The sequence below is a fragment of the Anopheles merus genome, chromosome X (assembly GCF_017562075.2).
Source record: "Anopheles merus strain MAF chromosome X, AmerM5.1, whole genome shotgun sequence".
NCBI classification, from domain to species: domain Eukaryota; kingdom Metazoa; phylum Arthropoda; class Insecta; order Diptera; family Culicidae; genus Anopheles; species Anopheles merus.
In genome coordinates, this window is record NC_054081.1 from 4,031,285 (window position 1) to 4,059,229 (window position 27,945).

Consider the following 27,945-nt stretch of genomic DNA (forward strand, 5'->3'; position numbering starts at 1 on the left):
TCCACCTGCAACACAGCATCCTCCATCATCATCTGTCAAATGTGTAGTCGCGAAGAAAGCCATATCTTCACATCTTCATTACCATCTAGCGATCAGACCAACACGACCAAGTTCCTCTACCCTGTCGAGTGCAGCCTGTGTGCTCAACCCATCCTCATCTCTGTGCTCATCTACCTGTGCACCATCCAGCGTGTTTCTGTTTCTTCGTACGTGTTCGTGTGTCTCCACATTGCCTGCCTAAACGCTCTATACATTACCACCACCACCAACAACAACACATTTGCGTTACTTTATACAAAAAAACAACCTCAAAACAAAATGGGGCTCCGTCCGTTAAAGTCGAGCCGCTGCTCTAGTTTGGCAGATAGTTTCGGCACCTGAAAAACAAACAAAAAATGAAGCGTGTCCACCTGCTGTTTCTGTACCTGTGTCCTGTGTCGGTGTGTTGTCTTCTTCCCGCCCGACGAGGGAGCGATCTGTCGCATCTGTTGTGTGCGTATGTGTGTGGGTGGTAATTGTTCTCGCTACCACACACACGATCGATCGCTCGCGTGAAGTGAATATTGTCCCCACAACACACCACTCCCCAACATCCCCACACCGGAGAGGTAAACTTGCTGTGTTACGGTGTGACGCTGTGTTGTGTTTTCGTTGCGTTTTTATTTTGTTTCTGTTTTCATTACATTTGCGTTGTTTGACGTGGAGTTTTGCTCTTATTGTTTTGTGTCTATTGCGACCATCTGGTTTTATCTTTCTTTTCACTGTGTATATTGTTTCTTTTTGTTTATTTTACTTTCTTACTTACCCGTCTGGCCATCTAATCCCGTTTCATTTTTTATCATTTTCGTTGCTCGCTTTGCCCGCGCTTCACACTTTAATTCGATTATTTAAAAGCTGTGGTTTGATCCATTCAAAACACGACAGCATCTCGTCTCATCTTCAGGGTCTTGTGAACATCGGTTACATTCAAAAAAAAAAAAATTAAACAAAAAAACTGGATGTAAAGCACAATTACTAGTACTATGTGGGTTACTTACTGATCCTCCGACACGCCTTGTGCTGGCCTGTACAAAAGTTGGGTAAACACGGGTTCTTTTGATGTACCAAACATAGGGCACACACCAGTCTTCTTCAGGCCTCCTCATGTGCTGGCAATATTTCACATCACTTGTCACTCATTCTTATGGTATGGTACACGTAGTGCTGCAAAATGTCATTATAATCACGTGATGCTCACCACCGAAAACAATGCACTACAAAAATCGTGGTAGCTTGATGTTCATTGCTGATACTCAATGAAAATGTGTCATGTCATGCCGAACGCGACGTGCGAGTGCTTGAGTCCAACATGATACTCTGACTGACAAGCTGAGCTTAATGCCATCGCAAACACAGTCATGACTTTTTGCTGGCTGAGAACAGTGCTGCCAAATGCCACTGTTGCAGTCACCAACACTCATGACTGAAACGAAGTTGAAGTCAGCCCCCGTACTGTGCTGATCTGGGGTGAGACTCAAACAGTTGGTAGACCAATCACATGCTTAATGACATTTGTTGTAGTACCGAATTCTTGGTCAATCACTTGGTCATGCCATTTTCTGTCGGTGATAATCACGACATATACATTCTTGGTACATATTTGACGTATGATCCCAAGCAAGAAAATGATGCTTTTTCGCTATTTTACATCATTTAAAAGCGAGAAAGCAGGTTCATTTAGTTGCTTGGGGCCACTCGCACGCACCGCATATCTCCCATGACTATCGTGATGAATACCGACAAAAAATGTTGCGACCTAGTGACTGACCAAGAGTTGCAAAAATGTCACCAAGCATGTGATGGTCGTACCAACTGCTTGAGTCTCACTTCTGATTGATCACGTCACCTTTCTAACTCAGTCTGATGGGCATGACAACAAACCAAACATTGTTCGATGAAATCATCCAATACGGTATCACCCTTTGCTTTGGATGAAATAATAAGAGTAAAAATCAGACGTTGAAAAAAGTTTCGGAACAGTTGTTTTACTGTTTTTTTGTTAGAAAGTATGTCTTAGCACTTATTCCTTCTACCATTATACCACTATTGGTACGTTTTTACACGAAATACGGTACAAAATCACCAAACATACCGGCCGTTTCCAAGAATTTGGATTTGTCAACACTGTGACACAATTTTGCCTAACATATTGTGTAGATGGTACACTATGAACCCTCAAAACACGCTCCATTAAAACCTCTCCCCCAAAGTCAACAGGACAAATATGGGTGGATAAATCAAAGCCGAATCTCAAATGACGCGCCGGTGATGTTAAAATATCACAATGTTCCAACTTTTTTTAACCGCTTTTTATCATTGTTTTAATACTAACTTTGTGTCTCGCGGAAGCCTATAATGCTGGAATGTTGCCCTTGGCGCAGTTTTAGTACCCAGACACACTCACAGACACTAACGACGCAGAGATACCGACTAACGTTGTGACGCTTAACCTGCATCCCACTCGCCAAAAAGCGGCGACGTACGACGACGACGACGCCCTCGCAATAACCAGCTCCAAAGCGCTCTTACTGCTGCCCGGTTGTGTTGGTCTCCTAAAAACCTTGGAATGTTTGCCGTTTTCCTGTTCGTGTTCCCCCCTGTTGTCACAGAACAGCTCCCCCGGGTGAAACTGCGCACTAATATGCCGTTCCCATTTTTTTCTGCTTCCCCCAGGGTGCTTCCAACTCGGAGGTAAACTCGACGGAAATATCGACCGACTCGGAGTTTGACGACGAGCAGCCGCAGCGGGTGCCGCCCTCGTTCCACCTGGAGTTTAAGCCGCTGGTCGAGGTCGACCCGACGATCAAGCTCGTGCAGAACCGGGCGCCGCTGGCCGTGCCGCGGCCGGGCGACTACGTCCTGAGCAAGACGGCCAGCACCGAGGGCATCGCGTCCAAGAAGAGCCTCGAGCTGAAGAAGAAGTACCTGCTCGGCGAGGGCACGACCGGGCTGGGCATCCTCAAGTCCGGCTCGGCCTCGGCGCTCGACTCCAAGTTTAAAACGTTCCACTCGAACATTACCGAGTGCCAGAAGCTGCTCAACCCGGCGGCGGCGGTACAGGTCAGTCCGACGCTGCAGCCGTTCCTGAAGGCGAGTGCGCCGGCGGCGCCGGTGCCAGTAACGCCGGTAGCGCCCGGCCCAACCGAGTCGGCCAACGACACGGAGAAGGAGAACGTGTACGAGGGCAAGCGGTCCGGCAATGGGCAACCGAACGTGGTGGGAAGCGTGGGGGCCGGCGCTGCCAACAAGCGCTCCTCGCTGGTGGAAACGATCAACACCACGCTGGTGGAGAACAAGCTGAACGAGATCAAGTCGAGCGAGTGCTTCCCGGCCCTGCCGCCCAAGGAGGAGCCGCCGGAGCAGCCGCCGGTGACGTCACCGGCCCAGAACGGGTCGCCGGCAAAGCCGAGCGAGAGCAATGGTCACCTGGACCATGCCGCCAAGCTGAAAAACAGCATCAACAACAACAACAACCACAGCAGCAACGGCACACAGAACAACAACAACCACCACCACCACACACCCGTCAACAACAAGGCCAACAACCACAACAACAATAACAACAATGGCGAAGAGGAGGAGGAGGTGGAGGTGATCGAAATCATCGACATAGTGACGCCGGAAAAGGGGAAGGCGACGACGGCGTCCCCGACCCATCGCGAGGTGGCATCCTCCGGGGCGACCCACGAGCCGATCGCCGGTCCGGAGCGGAAGTACATCGGTGCGCTGAAGCACGCGTACATCGACCTGACGACCGATTCGCCCAACTGTGACCGGTCGCTGGTGGAGACGACGCTCGATTTCAGCATCGCGCCCTCGAAGGTGGCTGGCGGCGGGGCTGGTGCTATCGGCCCCGAGCGCCCCACCAACTCAAATGCCATGCCGGACCCGGCGTCGGGCAACGCACGGAACGACAGCAACGACAACACGATCGAGCAGACGGCGAACGGCGGCTTGGCGGAGCGGCAGCCCCCGAAAGAGCAGCAGAGAGCGGTGGAGGAGGAAAGGGAGCAGGAGGAGGGATGCCACGAGACGACGCTGCAGGTGCCGCTGGACGTGCCCTGGACCAAGCAGGAGGAGATCGAGTCGGACAGCATCTCCGAGTCGGGCTCGAACAGCAGCGGCATCAGCAGTTCGAGCAGCTCGAGCAGCAGCTCGAGCAGCAGCACGTCGAGCGTGGAGGACATACCGCACTTCATACTCGACTCGACCACCAGCCCGGAGACGCAGCACGGGGACGAGCGGTTCGTGCCGCGACTCGAGGTGCGCGACGCAACGGGCGAGCTGATGCAGATCGACAGCCTGATGATCATCGACGGCCGGTACATAGGCGATCCGGAGGACCTGAAGCTGATGGAGCGGCTGCCGCCCGACACGCAGATAGCGGCCCAGCTGCTGCAGGCCGAGATGAACCAGGACAGCATCAGCACGGTGGTGGAGAGTGCACCGGAGCACCCGGGGCAGGCGGAACGCAACGCCGACGAGCAGGTAGTACCAGCTGAAGAGGAGGAGGAGGAGGAGGAGCGTGCTAGCACACCGACACCGCCACCTGCCAAGCCGGAGGAGCCTGTGGCGGAGGATCAAGCCGCCACCACCACCAAGGCTCCGTCTCTCTCTAACTTTGTCTCGCAGCGGACCGGCGGCTTCCGGTTCGATTCGCTGCACGAGCACAAGCTCGACACGCTCAAGAACCTGCCGTTCGTGCTGGAGGCGCAGCGCAGCGCCGTGCCGCCGAAGCCGACCCATCTCAGCCTGGCGGAGCCCAGGCCGCCCGAGAGCGAAACGGACGCGGAGCAGACGCCGATGGCGGGCGAAATGCTGCCGCCGCTGGTGGCCGTCGCCGCCACCCAGGACCCGGACTCGGACTCGCCGGACGACACGGAGGTGACGACGCAGAACAACCTCACCGAGACGGAGCTGTCCGACTGGGCGGCCGACGACGCCGTCTCGGAGAACTTTGTCGATCTGGAGTTTGGGCTCGGGGCGGGCAGGGGCGCTACGGTGCGCCGCAACCAAAAGCCGAAGCATCTGCGGCTGCCGGCCAAGCGCGACGGCGGGCCGAACGCAAGGGGGGCGGTGCTTCCACTGGCCGCCACTGCCCCGCTCGCGACCGAGGACGGCATCATACGGAATCTGGCGCTGGAGGACATCGAGTTCATGGACACCGGCTCGGAGGAGGAAAGCTGCATCGAGACGTACGCCACCACCAACCGGATGGTGGTGAAGAACCGCGGCTACATGGAGATAATGGATCCGGCGGTGGAGGCCCAGCGGACGGTGTACCACCCGCCGCCGCCGGTGTACGGGTCCGCGGCACCGCTGGTCGAGGCGATCAACAGCCAGGTTGCGGGCCGGCAGCTCGACTACATCGAGCAGGGCGCGTACCTGCTCGCGGCGGACGACGCCAAGACGCCGATGAACGAGGAGCCGCCCGGGAAGGGCACGTTCCCCGGGCTGCGGCTGGACGCCGACATCGAGGAGGACAGCCTGCTGCTGGTCAGCTCGTCGCAGGGCACGGGCACGGCCACGGACAGCACGTACGGGGACAGCGACGCCACCACGATCGTGGGACCGGCGCACTTGGAAGCCGGCGGCCGCCCCCTCGCCGGTGGTGCGGCCGTCGCAAGCCCGAAACCGTCGTCCGGCAGCAGTGGCCGGGGCAGTGCCGGCGGCGATGTACAGGAGGAGCAGCAGGACGAGCAGGAGGAGCAGGGGGACGGTCCGGTACGGAAGATCTCGGTCGAGTCGCTGTCCGGCAAGCGGAGCAGCCTGGAGCGGAAGGACGTGCGGCGCGACTCGCTCAAAAGCATCGAGGACATCGGGTACGAGAAGTACGTGAAGCGGCTGCAGCAGAAGATCCAGCAGATCAGCAAAGCGCGCGACTCGCTCGAGGTGATGAAGAGCGCGAAGCGCAAATCGCCCAAGGCTGACGGGTCGATGGTGGCGCTGCCCCTGTCCGAGGCGGCGCCGCCCGCGACAGCAGAGAGTGTGCCCGGCGCGTCACCGAAGGCAGACCAGCCGCAGCAGCAGCAGCAGCAGCAGCAGTCGCCACAATCGCCGGCACCAGCCGGCACGCCCGAGCCGCCCAAGAGCGTGGAGAAGAAAATCGAGGAGATCGCGAAGGAGCGCGTGAAGCAGAAGGATCTCATACACGATCTAGTCATGGACAAGCTGCAGACGAAGAAGCAGCTGAATGCGGAAAAGCGCCTCAACCGCAGCCGCAACCGCAGCAACGCGCTGGGCGGCCAGCAGTCCGCCGGTGTCGCCGACGTGCCGCCCGCGGTGGACGGCGCGTCGCCCGCCCGGGCAGCCGCCATCCCGTTGAACGGTGGGCCGGCCGCACCGGTCACGCCCGTAGCGCTCGCAACGCCCCGTGCCGGTGGCGATGCGGCCCCCACGACGGGCCAGCTGCGCGAGGAGGCCCGCTCCCGGGCACGCCTGAAATCTAACCAAGATTTGGGACTGTCGCCCGAGGACCAGGTGCTGCTGCTGCGCAAAAAGTATCACCTCACGATGCGCGCCCTCACCAACACCACCACCGACGACGATGACGACGCGAACAACCGGGCCGAGCCGAACAAATCCGACGACGCCAAGTGCAAGGATCAGCAGCAGCAGCAACACCATCGCACGAAGCTCATCACCTCGAAAAGCGTCAACGATGTGTCGATGCTGAAGCAGCAGCAACAGCACCACCACCACCACCATCACCATTACAACCAGGCGGCCCTTGCACACCGCCACCATCATCACCTGCCCCACCAGCACAGCCAGCAGCCGAGCTATCGGATCACGAGCGCCGGGCTCGGCGCGGCGACCGGCGAGCTGGCCGACCCGCCGGCGCTGCCCCACAAGCTCACCGACTACATCTCCGACCCGAACCTGGTGCACAGCGGGGCGACCGAGCCGGACAGCGAGGTGCGGGTGCGGGGCGCCGCCACCAAGCGCGGCAAGGATCGGGAGCGCCGCAAGAGCATCATCGAGAAGGTGTCGGAGTTTTTCAACGGGCGCAAAAAACCAACCGCGGCGGACGGCGCCGGTGGCAGCAAGGAGGCGTCCCCGACCAAGGACCGGCCCCCGAGCAATCTGCTCGCGGTCAACGGCCAGCCGGAACCGGTGAACGGTGGCGGCAGCACCAGCCCCTCGTCCGGCGGGGGCTTTTTGCGGTTCAAAATTTCCCCCAAGCTGAAGGACAAATCCAAGGTACGTGACGCGAAGGTCTCTGGAGCGGCTGGCCGCCTTTCTTTTTGGTGGTGGGACCTATTCTTTTTTTTAAAGGGTTGATCGCGCTTGGTAGCTCGGAAAAAAACGGTGTTTTTGTCGGTGGCTCATACGTGTGTTTCTTTTCCTTTTTCTCTCTCTCTCTCTTGCGCGCTGCGGTTTTTTGTTCCGTTTTCTCTTCCATATACCGATTCCATCCATCCACACAATCCTGCGAACAGTCATGCTTTGATATGAGAAGCATTAGTTGTGGTGTAAGCGCTTCTTTTTTTCATGTTTTCTTTTTCTACTGCTTGCTGTTGTTGTATGCGTGTGTGTGTGTGTGTTTTGTTGCATTTTTCTCTCTTTTCTATTCGTTGTTCTCGTTGCGTTTGATGAAGGCATGATTTGCTTTGATGGATTGCTGTTTTCATTTGTTTGTTTGTTTGTTTGTTTGTTTGTTACTGTTTTCTTCATGTGCATGTGTTTGTTTTTAGAGTTCTCTGTTTGAATTTGAACCGTAGACACTCTGTTTCTGTTAGATTCTAAGCTTCAAATTCGTTTCTTTGTTTTTTTTTGGTTTTTTTTTATAATAATGTTTAAACCCCTACACTCTTATAGAAACACATAGTACTTGAGACGCGGAACGTGGACTAAATAGAGGACTGGGCTACATTTCGGTGGTAGTAGAGAAGGAAGAACGAGAACAGCAGTGTAATATACGTTTTGCAGAAGCAACAAAACAAACAAACGAGAGTCGGAATTCACTCAGAACTTCAATAGGTGGGAGGGGCATCATATTTAATTAGACAAAATTTCGTGCTAATTTCAATCGATTTCGGGCCATTGGAAAAGGGATTTATTCGAACTAGAGACAAACACACACACAAACATGTTGTTCGTACAGGACTTACAGGCTGGTAGTAGGTTGTTCTTTTTTTTCGATGCTGAAGCGAATTGCTAGAATATCGCGGCTCTCTGCCACAACAAAGGAAAGGCAATAAAGATTCCTTGTCGTGTTAGATTAAGTAACGCTTTGTTTCTTGTTTTTCGTGTAGTTGTAAAATATTGCATCTTTTCGCTCATTAGCGGGTGCAGCACATCAGTAAGGGGGGTTTTCAGTACCTTCTGGTGGTATGTGGTTTGAATAATCCAAATTCAAATAATGCCAAGAGAGTTGCTGGCACCTTATTGCGCTTGGTTACAGTTATTGTAAAGTTTAGTTAGTTAATATAAGTTGGAATTCATGTTAAGCTTTACCCTATTATCCTTTACGGTTGAATTAATTCCTGTGACTGACCTTCATTGTCATTAGTCAACAGTGCCACGCAAACGATCGTACAAATTACGATAATTATGATGGAATATCATTATCTTAATTTCTATAAAGCCTTTGGGAATTGCAATTATTTTCGCCATCACCATCATTACAGGGTTTTCAGCGTTTCTGGTGCTTCTGGCACATTTCTGCTAAACGCCTTGTGACGTGATGCCATCTGTCAAATCGCGTGCAAGGCATGCATGTATCACACAGATCAGCAAAGAGTGCCAAAAGTATACTAGAACCGCTGCAAAGCCTGCTTGTATTAGTCCAATTAAAGTTTATTTGGCCACACAATAACCGGAGTAAATTTAGATATTAGAATTAACGGGAAAATGTCAAAAATGTATGATTAATATCAATAGTTTATTGCACAAAACAGTTTGAATAGTAGGGACGTAGGGACGTATCATTCATTTAATGATCCATAGAATTTTGATATTTATGTAGATGTCATGAAAAATAAACTTTGAATTCGATCTCCAATGTGCACAGCATTATTCACTGTTTGCAAGTTGTTTTTCAACAGCTGTCCAATGATGTATTTCCGTTCTTACACATGATTTTAAACACATCACAAAGAACTGTCAAACTCAGTCCAGCTTGTGATGTGTTGAAAATCATGCGAAAGAACTGAACATTGTTTGTGATGCAAATACAACATTTGACAGCTGTTGACATACATCTCGCAAGCAATGAAAAATATTGTTGACATGAGAAATTGATTCGGAAAATTCTGTATGCATGAGTAAAAGGACATTGTTTCAGCTGTAGAAACTGTACAGGGGTTTTCCGCGTCGATTTCCACTGTCTGCAACATTTTTCATTCTTTGAAAGATGTTTTTCAACAGCTGTCAAATGCTGCATTGGCATTACAATAATATGTTAGTTCTTTCACATGATTTTCAACACGTCTCAAGCTGGATTGAGTTTGACTAGTATGACTTTTTTATGTGTTGAAAATCATGTGTAAGAACGGAATTTGTATTATGAATAAAATACATCATTTGACAGCTGTTGAAAAACATCTAGAAGGAGGTTAAAAAATGATATGCATATTGGAAAGTGACTTAGAAAACCCTGTAAATTCAATTGCACAATTTTCGAGTCATACTAATTGTAAATTAATGATGTAAACAAGAGCAATAGTTTGAAACAAACAAATTATCAAAGTCACGCTCACTATGAAGTAGATCACCTTATGACATGACATTTTCGTAAATGTAATGTTCCAAGAGAGCTCAAACTGTATTCCATGGACGCTATCAGAGGAACTGAAAACCCCTTTGCAACATCAATCATACCATGAAGGAGGGAAGCATTTCACTTTATCTAACACATGGCACACACACATACAAACCATTTGCCCGAAAAAGGATTAATTTGCATGAATCGAGACACCGTGCCATTCCATGCTTAGATAAGGAGAAACGAACGCTCCCCACACTATAGCACACACTCTCCTGACTACTGACCCCATGGTAACGCACAGGTAACGCATGGCAGATGATTGCTCACGTAACAAACGGGGGAGCCATAAAGTAACGCTAACACTTTTACTAACAATTTGGCATTCTGTTCATTGCAGACCATTTTTTAATCCGTTCGTTTGTCGTTTCGCTAGAATGCATGTTCTCTCAATTTTCCTTATTATTTTTGTTCGTCTCGATCCGCTCGAGCGAAACCCTGCACATTAACCAACAGTGTGTTTATCAACATTTAACCAACTGGTTTCGGTTGTTTGGTTTGGTTTATGTGACACTAATCGACTCGGATGGACAAACGTTTTGTAACATTGTTTCTTCTTGTATCGCCCAAACACCCGCAACCACTCGCCCGTAAAACAGACGAAGGAAAGCTCTCCCTACGGTGCCCGGTGTGCCTCCGACGACTGCCTTAACACGAACGGTGCGGCGGCGGCGGGTTCGCCCACCATCACAACGCCCGATGCTGCCGGCCCGAATCATCATCACCACAACAGCTACACGCCGATCGGGCGCAAGGAGGCGGAAGAGCTGGAACCACCGCCCATCCCTCCGCTGCCCCTCAACTACGAGCGTTCGGACGGTAAGCGGGAGGGGGAAACATTGCTACCACAAAAAAGCAACTGCAGGGTTGTCAAACTTCTTTTTTCATAATTTTTTTTTTTCAACAATTTTTTGTTTGAATTCTTCTCACACGCACACACACACATACAGACGAAGCAGCAGGTGCGGCCAACGAATCGAAAAACGAAATCAAGAAAATACGTGCAATGTCGAAAACATCGAGGCAAGCGGAATTGAAAAGGTCAGTGGAGGGAGAGTTGCAAAACAGCCGGCATTCGCTTCAACACTAATTTTGCTTCATTTTTGGTTTTTGTTTTTTTGTAGACTGAGAATTGCTCAAGAGATACAACGAGAACAGGCCGAGATAGACGTCAAGATCAAGGATCTGGAGACGCGCGGCGTCGCGATCGAGAAGGAGCTGCGGGGCGAAAGTGAGGCGCTGCGGCAGCACGGGCCCGCCGCCAATCTCGGCGCGAACGACGAGGGGCTGGTGAAGGAGTGGCTGGACATCATGAGCAGCATCACGCGGCTGAAGGTGCGGGACGACGAGCTGAGCATACGGCAGCAGGAGCTGCAGCTCGAGCATCGGCACGCCCAGCTGAAGGAGGAGCTCAACATGCGGTTGTCATACGGCAGTACGTTGCCTTTTCCCCGTTTCCCCCTTTGTGCGCGATTAATATCTCTCTATTTCTCTCATTTCTCGTTCTTATCCTTTCCTAGAGCTAGATAAGAACTCTTCCGACGTGGCGGCCGAGGGCGCTATACTGAACGAGATGCTCGAGATCGTGGCGAAGCGGCAGTCGCTCAGACCGTCGCCCGACACCAAGGCGACCGCGGCGGCGGTCGCCGCCGTTGCGGCCGGTGCCGCCAGCAGCCCCTTCGCCAACCCGACCGGCCGGAAGCCGAACGATACCGACGTAAGCATTGCACGACTCTTTCCTTTCCCACTACTTTCCCGCTCCCCGCTGCTGCTGTGGTCGTTGCTGGCCGGCTGCTTGGCGGTAGCGGTGCTGGCCTTTGCCGTTACGTTAACAAGCTAAACAACGTTTCGTTTTTTGCACTGCGTGTGTGTGTGTGTGTGTGTGTGTGTAACTCCGACACCAATACCAACAGCACCACTTACCTATTTGCACTTGTAGATATGTTGCACACGCAAATTCAAGTTACTTCAAGTTGCATAATCAAAACAGAGTAGTTTTGTCCACGCATCCTACCCACACAAAGTATTGTTGGGAGTACTGCTGCACCCCTTAAAGTATATTATTATTTTGGCGATTATGATTATCATTATTATTATTTATTATTATTATTATTATTATTATTATTATTATTATTATCATTTAGCTTTTCTTATCCATTTTCTTTTGTACTAACCAGTATTTCATAATTATTGTGATAGCATTTTTTTTTGTTTTTCTTTTAAAGAAATATATTACATTAACAACAATTTATGATTTCGTTTTTATTTTAGATGTTTAAGTTTGTCCATTTTTTCCTGTATATGTTTGTGTGTGTGTATGTGAGAGTGTGTGACATATTAATACTGTAGTGTAGTATAATTTAGGTAACCAACATCACCACATTAACCGAATATCGACCAGAAAAGGTATCTTTTTGTTTGTATCACAATACTTAAATAAACATTTACAACCGTTTCCGTCAAGTTTACCGCACATACATAGCAAAACCACGAAACCACAGTCGAAAGCATGCCGTTAATGGTACTCTTTCATTCTGTAAGCAAGCAGTGCTGCAAAATGTCACTGTCAATGTCATAAAAAAAAGCTGACTGAAACAAAATCCATGTCAGCGTCACGTACTCAATTCTGATAATCAGAGGTGACACGCAAAACGGTTGATGTGACCAAGAAATGTCATGACTTTTTTTTTACTGTGATCAGTTCTGCAACATGTCACTGACATAGTCATGACAAATTCCGGCTAAAACAAAATCATCTCAGCGTCAAGTATATCCCAAGGAATGTCGTGATTATCGCCGACAAAAATGTCGTGACCAAGTGAGTGACCAAGAGTTGGGTGCTAATCAAAATGTCACCAAGCATGTGCTTGATCCAACAACTGTATGAGTCTCACCGCTGATCATCTCAGCTGTGTGCGTGAGCGGATTTGAGCTTCGTTTCAGTCATGAGTGTTGGTGACCGAAACAGTGAAATTTGGCAGCACTGTTCACCGGCAGAACATGCAAACTTCTTAACACTTTTAAATTCTCGTTCTAAATTCTCACCACTTGATTTACCAAAAAAGTTTCATAAGTTTGCTATGCTCTCGCGCGCGAGTTTGTCGCTTACGCACGCATCTAAGTCGCCGTAGCTATTATCCAATCCTTTTCGCCATACGTCATCCAGAGGCGTCCAACCACTAAATGGCCCAAAAGGGCTTAACAACGTTACATAAAAAATAAAATAATATAAAAATAAGTAACGTAAATTCAATCTAAAAATACATTCAACAATAACAATAATATTGACCCAACGAATGTATTCAGATTTTTTTCTAATGTTTAAATTAAGTTATGTAAAATGTAAACCAAAAACCCGTTTTTTTGTAAATATCCCCGATAGCTCCACCTAATTGCACACAGGCGCACGCGGTACTCTGCATCGAGCGGTGTAAATTAGTCTGCAACATGCGTAGTTAGTCACAAAACAAAACAAAAAAACACTCATTCAATTGCATTGCTTACTTTTCCTCAAATGTGTTCTCACCGCGGTGATTTGGTTTTTCTTTTTAGATATAAATTACCATCCAAACGGCACCGTGGGGCGTGTATTTGAACGGAACAGCGGGGGAAAGATTTCGGTTCGAATTGTTTGAACGGGGGTTACTTCGTGCGGCCGGCAAACCCCTTTGAAAAGCATGCAAATGGTGCAGCACACGGCGCGATCATCAGTGCATCATCATCCTCTCCTGCCAACGATTTTCTCTGGTGCTTACGGTGTACAAGATGCGGCGTTTTTTTTTACGTTACTCCAGCGCGCAAACAAGTCAAGCTTCTTATATATATATATATTTTTGTGTACATTTGTAAACTTATTAATGCATTATACGTTAAGGCGGAGCATGGCGGAGAGATAGGAGGATAGCAGTGCGCAAAAGGAAGCAGACGACGAACAAACAAGAAGATACAAAACAAGCTAATGCAAAAATAGTGTCCAAGAGTCGTGCAGACGAAAACAGGGAAAGGTGTGTTGCTGTGATGAGGAACAGGAGGAAGGAACAAAAAACAAAAGAAAAACGCATATATATATAGGGCATAGTATACAGGAAACAAAACAGAAATGCAAAACAAATCACTCGCAAGCGATAGGAGTGGATAGGGATGACAGGGGATACCGCACAATTACACTTACAGGGTTTGCTGGGGATTCTCTTAGTTGTGGGACACTTGTTTGTCTGTATCTTATTGGAAGTGAAACTTATATGATGGGAATTGGACTGTATAGCAACCTTATTAGGCAGGCTCCTTGGAAATTCCTATTAGATTTGTCCAACAGAAAGTATTTTCCCGTAAGAAAGAGTTAATATAGTGTCACACAACTATGAGAACTCCTGGAAAACTCTGTATTGTGTGTGTGTGTTTGCGCGAGACAGTAGTAGCCGTGTGTAGTGTTCAGGGTTTGTTTTTAGTGTTTCGTTTTGTTTTTATCTGCTTTTCTTCAGTTTTCTTGTAAGCTTGTTTTTTTCGAATTTTGTTCGCTTTTAAAAGCCTGTTTTGTTTATTACTGAATTTACAGTACACTTCAAACACTTGCAATGCGCAATTAGCCAAGGTTAGACTGTTTCTTTTCTTTCTTTCGTTTTTTTTTTTTTTTTTTGGTTGTTGCTAGCTAGTTCTTTACCAGTTTTCAAGCGTGTCCCCATGACGTCATCAAGCTTTATCTTTTTGAGTGTGTGCTACAGTGCAGTTTGACGGTTGGACTGACAGGCAGGCAGGCGTATCATGAACAAGTAGTGTGTATCAGCATCCGCCGCGGTCGTCGTAACTATTTATTTAAACTGTAGAGTTAAAGTTTTTTGTTTGTTTGTTTCGTTCGTTTTGTTCGAGATTATTGTTTGAGAATATACACAAAACAAAAATAAGAACTGTGCGGGAAATGGATGGCCAACGTGTGATGAGTAATGTGTATGTGCGTGTGTGTGTGTGCTTCGCACTGTGAGAAAGAAAATGTCTGTCAATGTGCACTAAGCTTGAAAACAGTTTTGAAAACAGTACGTTACACTAGTTGCAAACATGTTTGAAAAAGAAAAAAAACAATTCTTCATCCCGTGCATTCAGTATTACGAACACAAGCAAACACACACATACCCATACATTGCACAGTTTCACGCCCTCCCAAAAAAACCCTTCCACCTCGGCAAACGAAACAACTCAATTATGTTTATGTTGTAAAAACATGAAACGACCTCAAACATCCTATAGAGAGATAGAGGAAGGTGCTTCGCGAAAAAAAAACACACAATTCGGGAGATAATGACAGGGAATACAGCTGTGTATGTGTTGCGTAATTTAATAGCATGTAAAAAAAACAGGAGGAGGAAAACAAACCCATCCAGTGAGCGAGCGAGGAATGTTTTCTTTTCCGGGAAAATATTTAAAAAAAAAAAAACAAAGGAAAGCTTCTTACTCTTCTCGCCTGCACGCGCGCTCAGTTCATTCAAAATGAAACACAATGAGGAAACAAATAGACGCGCAGGCGGCGGCGGCGGCGGCGGCAATAGAAAGCTGAGGCACAGTTGTGTCGGTGTGTCTGTATAGGCGTGTAAGGTGAAACTAATTTAGTTAGCAATGCAATTGTGCAAAATTGTGTTACACGCTAATTTCGAGACTAATTAGGTAGCGGGCACGTTAGCAGCAATAGCGGCGAAGCAAAAAGAAAATAATTCAAACAAATCAAGCTCAGCGACAGGTTTGCTTACAAGCGCGCAGAGAGCACATTACACACATTAATCGATTTAAAAAAGAAAAAAAAAACGAAAATTACATTTACTGTGTCTCTCTTTCTCTTGTTCACACACACACACCCACAAAAGCCCCGCATCACACACCACAAACAAACAACACACGCCGCAGAGGACAGAATTGATCGTTTTTCGAGTTGTGAAAGTTTTTATTCTAGCAATATAGATTAAACGTCGCAAAAACGTTTTTAATGGCGTTTATATGCGTGTGTCTGTGTGTGTGTGTGAGAGAGTGTGGGGTGTGCGTGCGTGTGTTAGAACCCCTATTTCACATGACTAGTAAGTTTAATTTGTGTTTCATTGTTTCATGAAATGAAATGATAGACAGTAAGAAAGTTAAGGAACGAAAACAAACCAACACGCAACCGAAATCAGGAAGCCGTGCAAAAGCTGGAAGCTCTCTCCCCCAAGCGAAAAAAAAAGAAGTGGAAGAAGGTGGGCGGAAGGGAGTGACCCACACCCAATTTACCCCAATACATGCGTTGGATGAATTTAATGAGGTTTAAATAAAAGCACAAAAACAACTTACAAAACAAAGAGAAAACATTAATACAAAACAAAAACCACTTTCCCTTCGGCCTTTTTTCTCTTTTTTTTTTCTCTATGTTCGAAATTTCGGTTGTTTTAAGGTAGCAAAAAAAGAAAAAGAGCACAAAAAAGGCACAAACGACACAGAATCAATTGTTGTTGTTTTTTTTTAGAGTAACATTTTTCTTTAACTTTCATTTAAAAGTGTTTCGAGTGTTTGGTAGGATTCACGATTCGCAAAGTTGTTTGTTTTTTAATTATTTCTTTTTGTTTCTCTTCTCTGCTTGGCTTTGCGTGTTATTGCGGGGGGGATACCATACTTTTTTTTGTTGTCGTTTTTTTTTTGCTTTAACACAACACTGCACACACTACTATTTAGAGTATTGTTTGTTTGTTTGTTGTGTAGGGTGTGTGTGTCTGTATATGTTTTTCACTACGGAACGGCGTCTTTTTTTGCTTTGTTTGCTGCTGTTCATTTCATTTGGCATCCTTTACATACTTTGGAAGGTGTGTGTGTGTGTGCGTGTATTAAAAAAAAACGAACAATCAGCGGTAAGGTAATTTTACTTAACTAAATAACTTATTCGTTTCTCTCTTTCTGCGGTATTCCAGCTTCGTTTGCCAGTGCTTTAGAATATTAACTTGCGTTCGTTCTTTTTCTCTCTCTTTTTCTCCTTCTCGTTATCTCTATTGCCAACTTCACTTTTACGTTTTTAAATGCCTCTCTGCATCGGAACAACGCGAACGATCGATAAACTTTAAAAGCGTTATAAATTATTCGTTTCTTTAAAAAAAATCCTACACACTAAGCCGTGTACGGTACTTGCTAAAATGTGGTAATGCGTGGACTTATTACACCTCATACCGCCGGCATAGCAGGTTCGTAGCTTAACGAAGGGAGGGGGGGGGGGGGGGTTGTTCGTCCTGGTACGATGAACAGTTCCGTTTTGGTTAATTGGCACATTTTGGAGTTTGACAAATTCATTTCATTCTGCTCTGTCCCGAGCCTAGCCTCTGTAAGCGTTATACGTTTAAGTCTACAGAATGCGTATAATAATAGAGAGAGAGTGAGTGTGTGTGTGTGTGTGTGTGTGTGTGTGTGTGTGTGTGTGTGTGTGTGTGTGTGTGTGTGTGTGTGTGTGTGTGTGTGTGTGTGTGTGTGTGTGTGTGTGTGTGTGTGTGTGTGTGTGTGTGTGTGTAAATGAGGTTGCTTTGATGGCTAAACTAGCTCGAACTGGGCCGTTACGCAGAAGGTAAAAAGTAATGCTGTATCACATAATTAATTCGCTCTTTCGCTCTCTATAATGATGGCTTATAACGATATCTTTGGACTGTCCGTTGTTCCGAGGCAAAGGTTAAAATGCAACGCCAACACACTCCAAAGGCCAATTTGGGAAGTATATAAAGCTTATAACAATCGGTCGGGCGCGCGGCAGGAATGCCAATCTCAACCGTTCATTCTTTAAAGCTCCTCGCAAACGGAAAGCGAGTGTTGCGCAATAGTGTTCATTGCTTCGATTGGGGGAAAATGTAACACATACACACACTCACACACACATGGCTTACATCTTCTTTCTACTGGCGCCTACCTCTACCCTAACTGTGTCCTTGCGTGGCGTGGAAAGGATGCGTTTAAATGCACTCTACGTAAGCGGCCGTAGAACGTACGGCTCTTTACGGGGTGCTGATTAACACGCACTCACATGCATACACCCACACCCACACACACACCCCTATATCGTGTCGGTTAACAGTGTCGCAAAAAGTGGGGAAGAAATTGCACTGTTTGGGCGCGACAAGGGTGTGGAGAAGGATGGAGCATACTTTCTAATATTCCTTCTGTAGCGATATTTATAACTCGTACTACAATTACTTTGTGCTAGTGAGTGTGTGTGTGTGTGTGTGTGTGTCAGTGTCTATGGTTTTTCTTGTTGTTATTTTAGTTACATTTCGCTTCGCGTACGATTGCGACAAACTGAGCTCGCGTCAATGGCAATGGGAACAACTGGCCTTAAACACTGGTCTATCAAAACAAACAAACAATCGCGTGTACCCGCCAACAAGTAGCAGCTTGCAGTGCACCTTTTTTTTAAAGCAAATCACTACCACACAGCACACAGCACGGGCTGGCTGGTTGGCTGGCAGAATATATATATTGGTTTGGATTGCGCAGGCTAGATTGCTCTTTCAAAGACCTTTCCCTACCACCGCGTTCATGGTTTAACAAAACATGCTACCGTCGTGTATGTGTGTGTGTGTGTGCTGTGATGCCTCGTTCCGTAAAACGGTTTCAGACTCATTTCGCTTAGCTAAGAGTTTGGTTACATCGTAATAATAAATAGTTTTTGCGGATATTTCATTCTCCAAACGACGTTCGAACGCTTTTTTTTTTGCTCTCTCCCTCCTCTCTCTTTTTTTGGCTTTTCGGTAGTTTGGGCACGAGCCAACACTAAATGCTCGACCTCTCTCTTTTTTGGTTAAAAATGTAGCCTTAAAAAACGAACTCTTTGATGTAAGCTTTTAACAGGGAAAGGTATTTAACGAACGATTTTTTTTAAACAGACTATTGTTTGCTGCCTGCCTGTTCCTCTTGGTTTGATGACCACTCTCTCGCTCTGTGCCTTTGGAGCAGGCAAGCAGAAAGACGGCGTCAGGCATAGCAGGCCCTAATTAGTAAACGTGTCCTGGTGGAGCTGGATGGGGAATGTGTGATGGGAGAAGAGGGGCAATGGGGTGGCGGGAAGGTGAACGAAGCCAGGATTGACTAGCATAACAGGAAGGGACGATCGGCCGTAAATTCATAGATATTACATCACAACAAAAAAAAAACCACTAACGTTCAATATTTTGCCATCCTTCTCCCATCATGTGTGGCGAAAATCTTGCTATCTCAGATCAAGGGTTCCGTTTGTACGCATCGTGTTATAATGTGTGCTTAACGCTTAACAGTAATATACCATTCGAGCCGGCGCAGGGGAACAGCACAAACCGTTCGCCCGCGTCCGCCAACAAACTCGATTGCCCCGCAGCATCGCAGCCGACCGCTTCACGCCTTGAAGATTTGCGGGAACTCGTTCGCTATTTCGCGCACAATCTGCTGGTCGCTGGCGCTGCACTCCGTCTCCTCGCAGAAGATGCGGGTGAAGATCTTCATCAGGTCCTGCTTGCGGTGCTGGTGCTCGGGATAGTTGGTGTTGCGCAGGATCTTCCGGCACAGCTCCAGGTACCATTTGCGAATCTGGCGTTAGAGGGGGGGGGGGGGGGGGGGGAGAAGGAGCAGGGCGTTAGCAAGGGACCATCGTCAACCTGCAGCCGCTACTTACCGGCTCGCCGGCGGACAGATCGGACAGCTGGCGCACGAGTATGTCAATCAGCACCTTGTTGTCGTTGGTGTAGAAGATGGACGCCGTCTCCGGGCGGCTGAACAGATCGACCAGCATCTTCAGCACCGGGTTGATGTTCATCGGCGTGTGCTTCAGCGTGTGCACTGGATCTTCTGCAAAACGTGTTGATGTGTGATAAGAATTAGTGTTTTTTTTCGAAATTATCACGCAGCGTTACGTAAGCCAATAAAAAGCTTTTGCTTTCTTTTTTTATACATATTTGAAACCAAACTTATTACTAAATTTAACCCTGATTTAACCGTAATAAACACTCTTGAATGCTTAATCTAATATTGGAGCCCTTACCGTTTTAAGTTCGGTGGCTGAAATTTCAGCCTGTCAGCTGTTTGCATTGTATAGCAGTTTTCGAGCAGCTATCAAAGTGGGTATAATATGCAGGTGGGCCTATCCTAAGGTGTATGTATTTAGAAGCCTGACCGAAGATTTTAGGAATGTTTTGGATATTCGTCAAGCTACCAGAAAGACTGTTTGAGCAAAAGTTTTCACCCAAATTTGGTTATAAACAATATGCTATGAGACCACCTGGTATACATATACTTTGATTCTAGATTCCACCATCTGATCTCGCTTTAACGCTTTGAGTGCCAGACCATTTTTGTTTATGTTTACCTGGGGGCCAAGCAATTTTTGTTTGCATTTTTTATGGTATTACTGAATACAAACAAACTAAAAAATGATGAAAATAATGATTTTTAATACAGTTTTGATTGATTTCTTGTCGTGTTTTCATTGCTTTCCTTTTTTTATCATTAAATTGACAAAACAACAGTTAAATGTTAAGTAAAGATTTGCTCTCAGCAAGATACTTCATTGAAAAGCGATTATGTAAACAACGTATGCTGTCATTTAGATGATATTTTCAATAATACCTGCTGTATATCAGATGTTTTGAAAACTCATATTATAACTTAATATATATGTGGCTACACTATATTCATCGAAGGAATTGTTATTTTGCATTTATATTCTCTCATTTCGACTATTAATGAATGTAAATGGATCATTATACAAAAATGAATACAACAAAAATTGCAAAAACCGTATACATGACAAATTTACTTATCATTTTGTTGATCTTTTTGGCAAAATTTCATGCCAATACGTCCAATCTGTTACAAGATATTGAGATTTGAAGTCAGTTATCTCTGGCTATCATATATGATAGCCATGGCACCCAAAGTGTTAATGCACCTTGGGATGAATGAAAACACCACTTTGTTTTGCCATTTTTTCGAGTAGCTACTCGAATCCAATTCTAGCTTTGAGGCTAGTTTGAGTTTTGTGTGTGGTTTTGTATGGAGTGTTTAAATAATTTCAGCCTCTTACCGTCAAACTCCATACAAAAAGCTGACTAGAATCGTGAAGGGCCCCATTGACTGCAAACTTTCTGATAAAATTTAAACTCTTTTAGTTTAGCCTTTCGAAACTAAAAAGATAATAGACTTCCCTTTTCAATTAAAACCATTTCAAACTATAAACTATAAACTATAAAGAATATATTTTTTTGGGATTTTAAATCGAAATATTAAATGAAAACAGTACACGAAACGTTAAAAGCAACTGTTTATGAGTTGAGAACTAATGACTAAATAAAAAAAAATGATAAAAGAATAATAAACCAACGACAAGCAGCAATGCAAAATGAAGGAAGATGTTGGAGCAAAATGAATATGAATGAATTGTGTAATAAATTATTCAAATTATCAGTCATTTTAACAACTATCTGCAGCTTTAACAACACTTCCTGCCTGTTTATCCAGGTTTAAAAAAAGGTTGCCAACTTACCCTCCCGGTTGATCAGCAGCAGTATCTTCTCGGTAAAGGTTTTGGCCGTCTTGAACTGCTCCATCGCTTCCAGCACCACGTTCTCGGCAAAGTTGTCGAACTGCAGGTTGAACGACAGGATCAGGTTGATCATGATGTCGGGCAGCACCTCCTGGACGTCGCTCTCCGGCGGCGTTTCGATAATGTTCAGCAGAAAGATGATGAAGTCTGCCCGCAGGTGATCTGGAACCGAACGGGAGGCAAATTAATAAAACCATCGGTTTCGGTTTGATTTGAGCAGTTTCAATCGCAATGCAATGAATGATAAGAGAGTTTGATGCAGAAATGTTTGATTGCTGTTGTGCTAAAGCTGTTTGGCTGATTGGTGGTTTGCTAGAAGAAATTGCCTCCGCACACCTAAAATACCAATAAAAAAAAATCCCTACCTTGCTGATTGATCGGCATCCGGCGCCCGATCGAGAAGATGATGATGAGCATGTTCGCCAGCTCCTGCAGCTTCTCGATGTTGCGCGGGTTCGACACCATGTCCTGCACGAGCTCGAGCGGCAGGACCGAGCCGAGCAGTATGTCGACGGTCGTGTAGTCGAGATGGCACATCGCGCGGAACGCGGCCAGCAGCAGCTTCCGGATCGACCAGCGCGTCTCCATCTGGTAGTACAGCACCAGGTTGATGATGCTCTGGTACTGGTCGCACGCCATCTCGCTGCGGCAGATCTTCGGATCGGCGTCGGTGAGGATGCGGATCAGCTCGGCCAGGTACTGCCGGATGTCGGCCTCGTCCTCGTGCAGCATCCACGTGCGCTGCTCCGAGTCGTTCTTGCAGTCGGACAGCTCGGCAAAGATCAGCCGCAGCCGGTGCGCATCGTGCGTCTTGCTCAGCAGCCCGTCCGGCACGTCGAACGGGGCGGCCAGATGGACGGCGACCGGCTCGAGATGGCGGACGACGGCCGGCGGCAGCAGCACCTCCAGCTCGGCCAGCACCACGCGCAGCGCGACGCAGGACAGCTCGTGGCTGAGCCGGGTGGCCTTGCGTATCGCGTCCACTATCTGGTACACCTCGGCCGCTTCCACCCTGGCCGGCGGCTGCCTGGCCAGATCTTCCGCCGGCTCCGCCGGTTCGTCGCCGGTCGCCACGCTGCTCTCGCCACACTCGGCGCCCGAGCCGGCCTCGCGCTCCGTGTCGCTCGCGAGCGTACCATCGTCCCCGCCGGCCGTCACACTGCCACCGCCGTCGCCGCCGCCGCCGCCGCTACCCCCGCCAGCCGCTCCCTCGGCCGGCCCGACCGGTTCGTCCTCCTCCTGCGGCGGTTCATCGTGCGGCGGCTCCCGCACCGAAACCGGTTGCGGCTCGGTCTCGCTCACCGTCACGTCGTCGTTGTTGGTCGTCTCCAGCTCGTTCAGCTCGTGATCGGTCTGGTTTTCGGCCTCGGTCGGGGCAGCGGCACCGAGCGACGGTTCCTCGCCCGCCCCGCCCCGATCGTCGATGCGCGAGATGGCCGTTATCTCGTCGCTCGTCGTCGTGAGCGTGCCGGTCGTGGCGGTGTTGTTGCTCGTCGGCTCCGTCTGCTCGGACGACACGGACGACAGCTCGGACAGGGTGCTGCTCGGTTCCTGGCTGGCTGCGGCAGCGGCTACGGCGACGACCACCGGCGTCTGCTGCTGCTGCTCCTCGGGCTGTGCCGGGCCGCCGCTGTGCTTCGTCGCCAGCACGCCCGTGCTGGGACTTTCCTGGATGAACTGGGGCGGCACCTGGCCACCGACGGCCGGGCTCGATTTCGATTTCTTCGCCGTCTGCATCATCACCGGCTGCTGCTGCTGCTGCTGTTGCTCAGACGGTGCAGGCGGCGAGTGTCGCTGGGGACCGTTCTTCAGCGGTGCCGTGCGTTCTGTGCCAACAGAAATCGAAATAAAAGAAATTAATCGACAGTGTACTGGGGCGAGAAGCAATCGCTCCCATTACCGCTCGAGCCGTCGTGCTGCTGCTGCTGCTTCAGGTGCCCGTTGCTCATCTTGATCGGCGAGGGCGGTTCCGATTCACTATCCGTCAGCTCGTACTGCGCACAGTTTGCGGAAGCGGAAATGAAACAAAAATCAACCAAATTCAGGTTAGCCAATGCGAAGATGCTACAAACGTTTGTATGTAGGGCACGGGAAATGTGGCCCGTCCAATTTAGTTTCTGTTTCTTGTGCGCCCGACTGGGAAGTTGGCCAAATAGGTCACACACACACACACACACACACGGTCGCGCTTTCACACACACAAAAAAGAAGCGCTAATTATGTGTGGCTGTGTGTGTGTTCTGCTGGGGTTCGCCTACCTTGAGCATTTTTTCCAGCATGCGCTTCTTCTCCACCAGCCGGCTGATCAGTTCCTCCCGTCCGATGATGCCGTTTATTTCCTTCTCCGTCGACAGCCGCAACGATTCTATGCTGGATTCGAGAAAGCCGTTTAAAAAGAGTGGATTGACCTGTTGGAGCAAAACAAAAAAAAAAAGGAGGAATGAACAAGAATGAAATCAAGGAGAGCGAACTATTCCGTTTGCTCTGAATTGTAAACAGCAGCATTTGTGCTAATATAACCGATTTTAATCGAAAAGGAATATTAAGTGTCAAACGAGTACCATGCACTCAAGCTGTCACCTTATCTCGATACAGTTTGGCACACTTTCTTGACTTATTTGTCGAAACAAGATGCTCCAATATGCCAAAACAGTTTAACATACAGTGAAACCCCGTATAACGAGTTTAGTCTGTTCCTCTGACTTACTCGGAAGGCTGCAAAATGTCACTGTCAATGTCATAAAAAAATCTGACTGAAAAAAAATCCATGTCAGCGTCACGTACTCAATTGTGATCATCAAGGCCATTTACCATTTACACCATTTACACCATTTACACAACCAGTTACTTCGGCATGACTTTTTTTTACTGTGATAAATTCTACAAAATGTCACTGACAAAGACATGACAATTTCCAACTGAAACCAAATCATGTCAGCATCACGAGCTCTAATGTGATGATCAGAGGTGAGACTCAAACAGTTGGTGGGACCATCACATGCTTGGTGACACTTTGTGCAACCAACGCTTGGTCAATTCACATGGTCGCGGCATTTTTTGTTGGTGATCATCACAATGGTCATGGGAAATGTGCGGTGCGTGCGAGTGGTCCCAAGCAACAAAATGAGCCTGCTTTCTCGCTGCGATGCTTTATCATTCTACCCAACTACCCAAAGCAGACAGAGCGAGAAAGAATGCTCATTTTGTTCCTTGGGACCGTAGGCCAACTATTTCCCAAGAATGATTATCACCGACAGAAAATGTCATGACCAAGTGATTGACCAAGAATTGGGTCCTACAGACAGTGTCACCAAGTATATGACTGGTCCACCAACTGTTTGAGTCTCACCCCTGATCATGACAGTTGTGTACGTAAGCTGATTTAAACTTCGTTTCACTCATGAACAGTGGCATTTGGCAGTACTGTTCACCGGCAGAAAAAGTCATGATTATGCTTGCGCCGGCATTGAGCTCAGTTTGTCAGTCAGACTATCGCGTTGGACATAAGCATTCGCACGAGGCGTTCGGCATGTCATGACACATTTTCATTGTGTATCAGTATCAGTATCAGTATTTGTATGAAAAGTTAAATAATCAGTTCCAGGGCCGCAAGTTTTTAAACATAGCAAAACTCTCGTTTGCCTAAGCAACAAATACAATTGAAGAAATGCTCAATGTCTCAAATCAAGAAATGCTGTGTTCGTTATGGCAGATTTTACTCGCTAAGTGTGACGTATTTGTTGAGCATTTCGATGATCTCGCTATGCGAAAAAAACTAAATCGTAATAAGGATGTTTCACTGCATTTTTTTTAATTATAAAACGTTCGTTTATCACAATAAAGTATCCTATCAATGCAAAAATGTCAAAAACAAAAACATCTCGTACCCAAAACCCATAGGAGAGATCAAAATGTATTCAGCAAATGTAAATGTAAAAAAAAACCTTCAAAAATCCCGCTCATTGCTTCCATCTTAACATTTCCTATATAATATTCATGAGTTATCCTTTCTGTTTGCCTAAGTACGTTAACCCATACAGCCAAACGGTGGCACTACACAATACTCCAAATGCCAATAAAAGTGTAAAAAACAACATTAAAAAAAATAAACAAAAATCCACACTGTCACACGTTAAACTACTTTCTGAAGAGCCCCTCAAATGGTGGGTGGGTGTGGAATAAGAGGACCGCTACGAGCAGCAGATAATCAAGCCGCCTATTCAGCAGGATGAACAGGACACGGTGAACTCGTGCAAATATGTGTTTTCCCTCCTCCCCCCCCCCCCTCCCCTTCATCGCATTTAAAATTACCGCATACGAACAACAACGCGACGCAACGGCGAAAAAGAAAGCGCCTGCCCCGGTACGGCGGAAACCAGGATAAGCAAATGCAAGGCACAGAAAGCTCAAAACACACACACACACACACACACACAACGCCCCGGAGTGGGGTGGGAGTGGGACAGAACGGTCGCGCGTTTGACAGCAAGCACGGTGAAAAGAAAACACGGCAGGGCCTTATGAGAAATGCATGTGCTGTGTGTATTGATTTTCTCTTCACGCCTTGCACGGTGCTGCACGCGCACGATGAGGGCGATGGCGAAGGCTGCCTCTGGTGATATGCTGTGTGCCAGTGTCCGGGAGTGTTTATTAGCAGCCCTCCCGTCCCCGGTTATGCTTATCTCGAAGGGCTTTTCGCAAACATGCTTCCCGGGCTGCGGGCACCCGACCAGCCGCGGGATGCAATTTCGCACCGCAGGAGTCCCGGGATGCTGCGGTCGTGACCGTAAGGGTGGCCATCCCTACCACCTCTACCATTTCTGCAGTGCAGTGTGTTTTGCGTCTGTATGTGTGTATGTGTGTGTGTGTGTGTAAGTGACCCTCTACTTCCTGGAAGGGCGCGCGCGCGCCATATCTTCCATCAAACGGCAACCTGCAGCGTTTACCTTCAGCTTCATCACGTAGTTGGACGGGACGAACCCGATGTTGCCCTTCATGCTGACCACCTGCCACCAGTTCCGCTGCCGGGCGCTCGTCTGATGCAGGATGAAGTATTCGCCCTCGTCGAAGCTGATCGTCTTCGGGTAGACGGCGGTGAAGTCGTACAGCGCTTTCAGCATCTCGAACGACTCTGAACGGGATGCGGTCAGTTTTGGTTGCGGAGGAGGAGGTTGGGAAAAGAAAAAGAGAGAAAAAAAGGAAGAAAGACATAAGTTTGCTTGGCTCACGCGCGCGGAAAGGGAACACTCGTTTCTTATGCTTACCAGCATCCTGCGACATGCTGTCTACCATGTTTGCTCCCTTTTTTTCTTGCTGGTTGTATGGGGGAGGGGGATAGGATGGGAGAGTGCTGGAGCTGGGGCAAAAAGTTCGATGGACCTTCCCGACACTCCCGAGCCCCGATGTGGTTGATTGGTGATTGCTGGCTGCCGCTGGTCCCAAAATTCCAACGGCACAGTTCGTCCACCCTTTTCCTTACTTTTTGTTGTTGTTGTTGCTTGCTTTCTTTCTGCAACTGCTGCTGAGCTTAGCTCATCTGATTGCTGGACGAGGGATGCTCCCGCGTATGGGTGTGTGTGTGTGTGTCTGATGGTTGCTGATTATTCGCCTATGTTTCTCCTGGGAGATTTATGTGCGTGCTGCTGTGCATTCCAGCATCCGCAAAACCATATCACACGGGCCGAGCTCTTCTAATCCACACACACACACACTGATGCACACCACCACCACCACCACCACTGAGGTTTCTTGCCCTTTTTCTTTTCTGCCAAGGACGCGTATGTGTGTGCAAAAAACCAACGCACGGGAAAGTATGTGTACACACCCGGGAAGCACACCACGGCAGGGGTCAGCGAATCTCCTCTGTAAATCGATTGATAAAAATAAGCACCAACACACACACACACACACGTGCGTACAGTGCGACTGAAGCCAAAGAGAAAAACAGGGCTGGAGCAAATGTGTGTCCGTGTGTGTGTGTGCTTTGGTTTGTTTTGTTTTGTTTTTGTCACAACGCTTTTGCACGCACGCACGCACGCACGCTTCTGTACGGAGTGGGAAAGGGAGCGGTGTACTGCACACCGACACACTCGGCACTCGCACACCAACAATCTCTGCACTTTGTGGGTTCGCTCGTGGCGGTTTAAATTTACACTGGCCCACCAGCGCTGGCTGCGTTTGGGAAACTGTTTGGGGGAGCGAAAATCCGTCTCGGCCTGTTTGCCTCTTCCCGTTTTGCGCACTTTGACACAACTGTGCGAGCTGCATGTGTGTGTGTGTGTATTGCAGAACGGACGTTTGACAGCCAATGGATGGGAGCGGCTTAGCAGAAAACCCAACAGATGGCGCTAACTTCCATCGCTGTTGTTGTGTTAGTTTTTCGAGCAGCTCGAGTAGACTGCTCGCATTGTTTGTGGGTGGAAATCTTCATTTAAATATCAATCGTTAGTGTTTTTTTTATGAGCGCTTCGAGAACGAAACTTTAAATTATAGATCTGTTTTGAGAGTAGCTGACTGAATTTTAGGAACAAAAAAAATAGAGCTGCATGAATGGATAAGAAAATTTGAAATTGCCGTTAGC

At 47.8% G+C, this 27,945-nt stretch overlaps 2 protein-coding genes across 2 annotated transcripts in view; one reads left to right on the forward strand and one right to left on the reverse strand.

Annotated features, from left to right (window-relative positions):
• Positions 1-16,154, forward strand: part of LOC121589402 (F-actin-monooxygenase Mical) — a 65,893-nt gene extending 49,739 nt beyond the window's left edge. Inside the window, exons 12-19 of the mRNA XM_041908323.1 lie at positions 90-216; positions 2,713-7,242; positions 7,482-7,514; positions 10,408-10,627; positions 10,759-10,849; positions 10,933-11,243; positions 11,329-11,525; positions 13,361-16,154. Coding sequence (XP_041764257.1) covers positions 90-216; positions 2,713-7,242; positions 7,482-7,514; positions 10,408-10,627; positions 10,759-10,849; positions 10,933-11,243; positions 11,329-11,525; positions 13,361-13,366 — 5,515 coding nt within the window. The 3' untranslated portion in view covers positions 13,367-16,154. The remainder of the gene's footprint in view (positions 1-89; positions 217-2,712; positions 7,243-7,481; positions 7,515-10,407; positions 10,628-10,758; positions 10,850-10,932; positions 11,244-11,328; positions 11,526-13,360) is intronic.
• A 2,519-nt stretch (positions 16,155-18,673) lies between these two features.
• Positions 18,674-27,618, reverse strand: LOC121593039 (NCK-interacting protein with SH3 domain). The gene is made up of 9 exons (XM_041915076.1): positions 27,518-27,618; positions 26,630-27,227; positions 26,312-26,496; positions 23,624-23,773; positions 23,266-23,359; positions 21,731-23,191; positions 21,306-21,527; positions 19,440-19,612; positions 18,674-19,354 (listed from the first exon to the last, which is right to left on the reverse strand). The coding sequence occupies exons 2-9, from the start codon at positions 26,655-26,657 to the stop codon at positions 19,163-19,165; spliced, it is 2,505 nt and encodes an 834-aa protein (XP_041771010.1). The 5' UTR covers positions 26,658-27,227; positions 27,518-27,618; the 3' UTR covers positions 18,674-19,162.
• Positions 27,619-27,945: the final 327 nt, after the last annotated feature.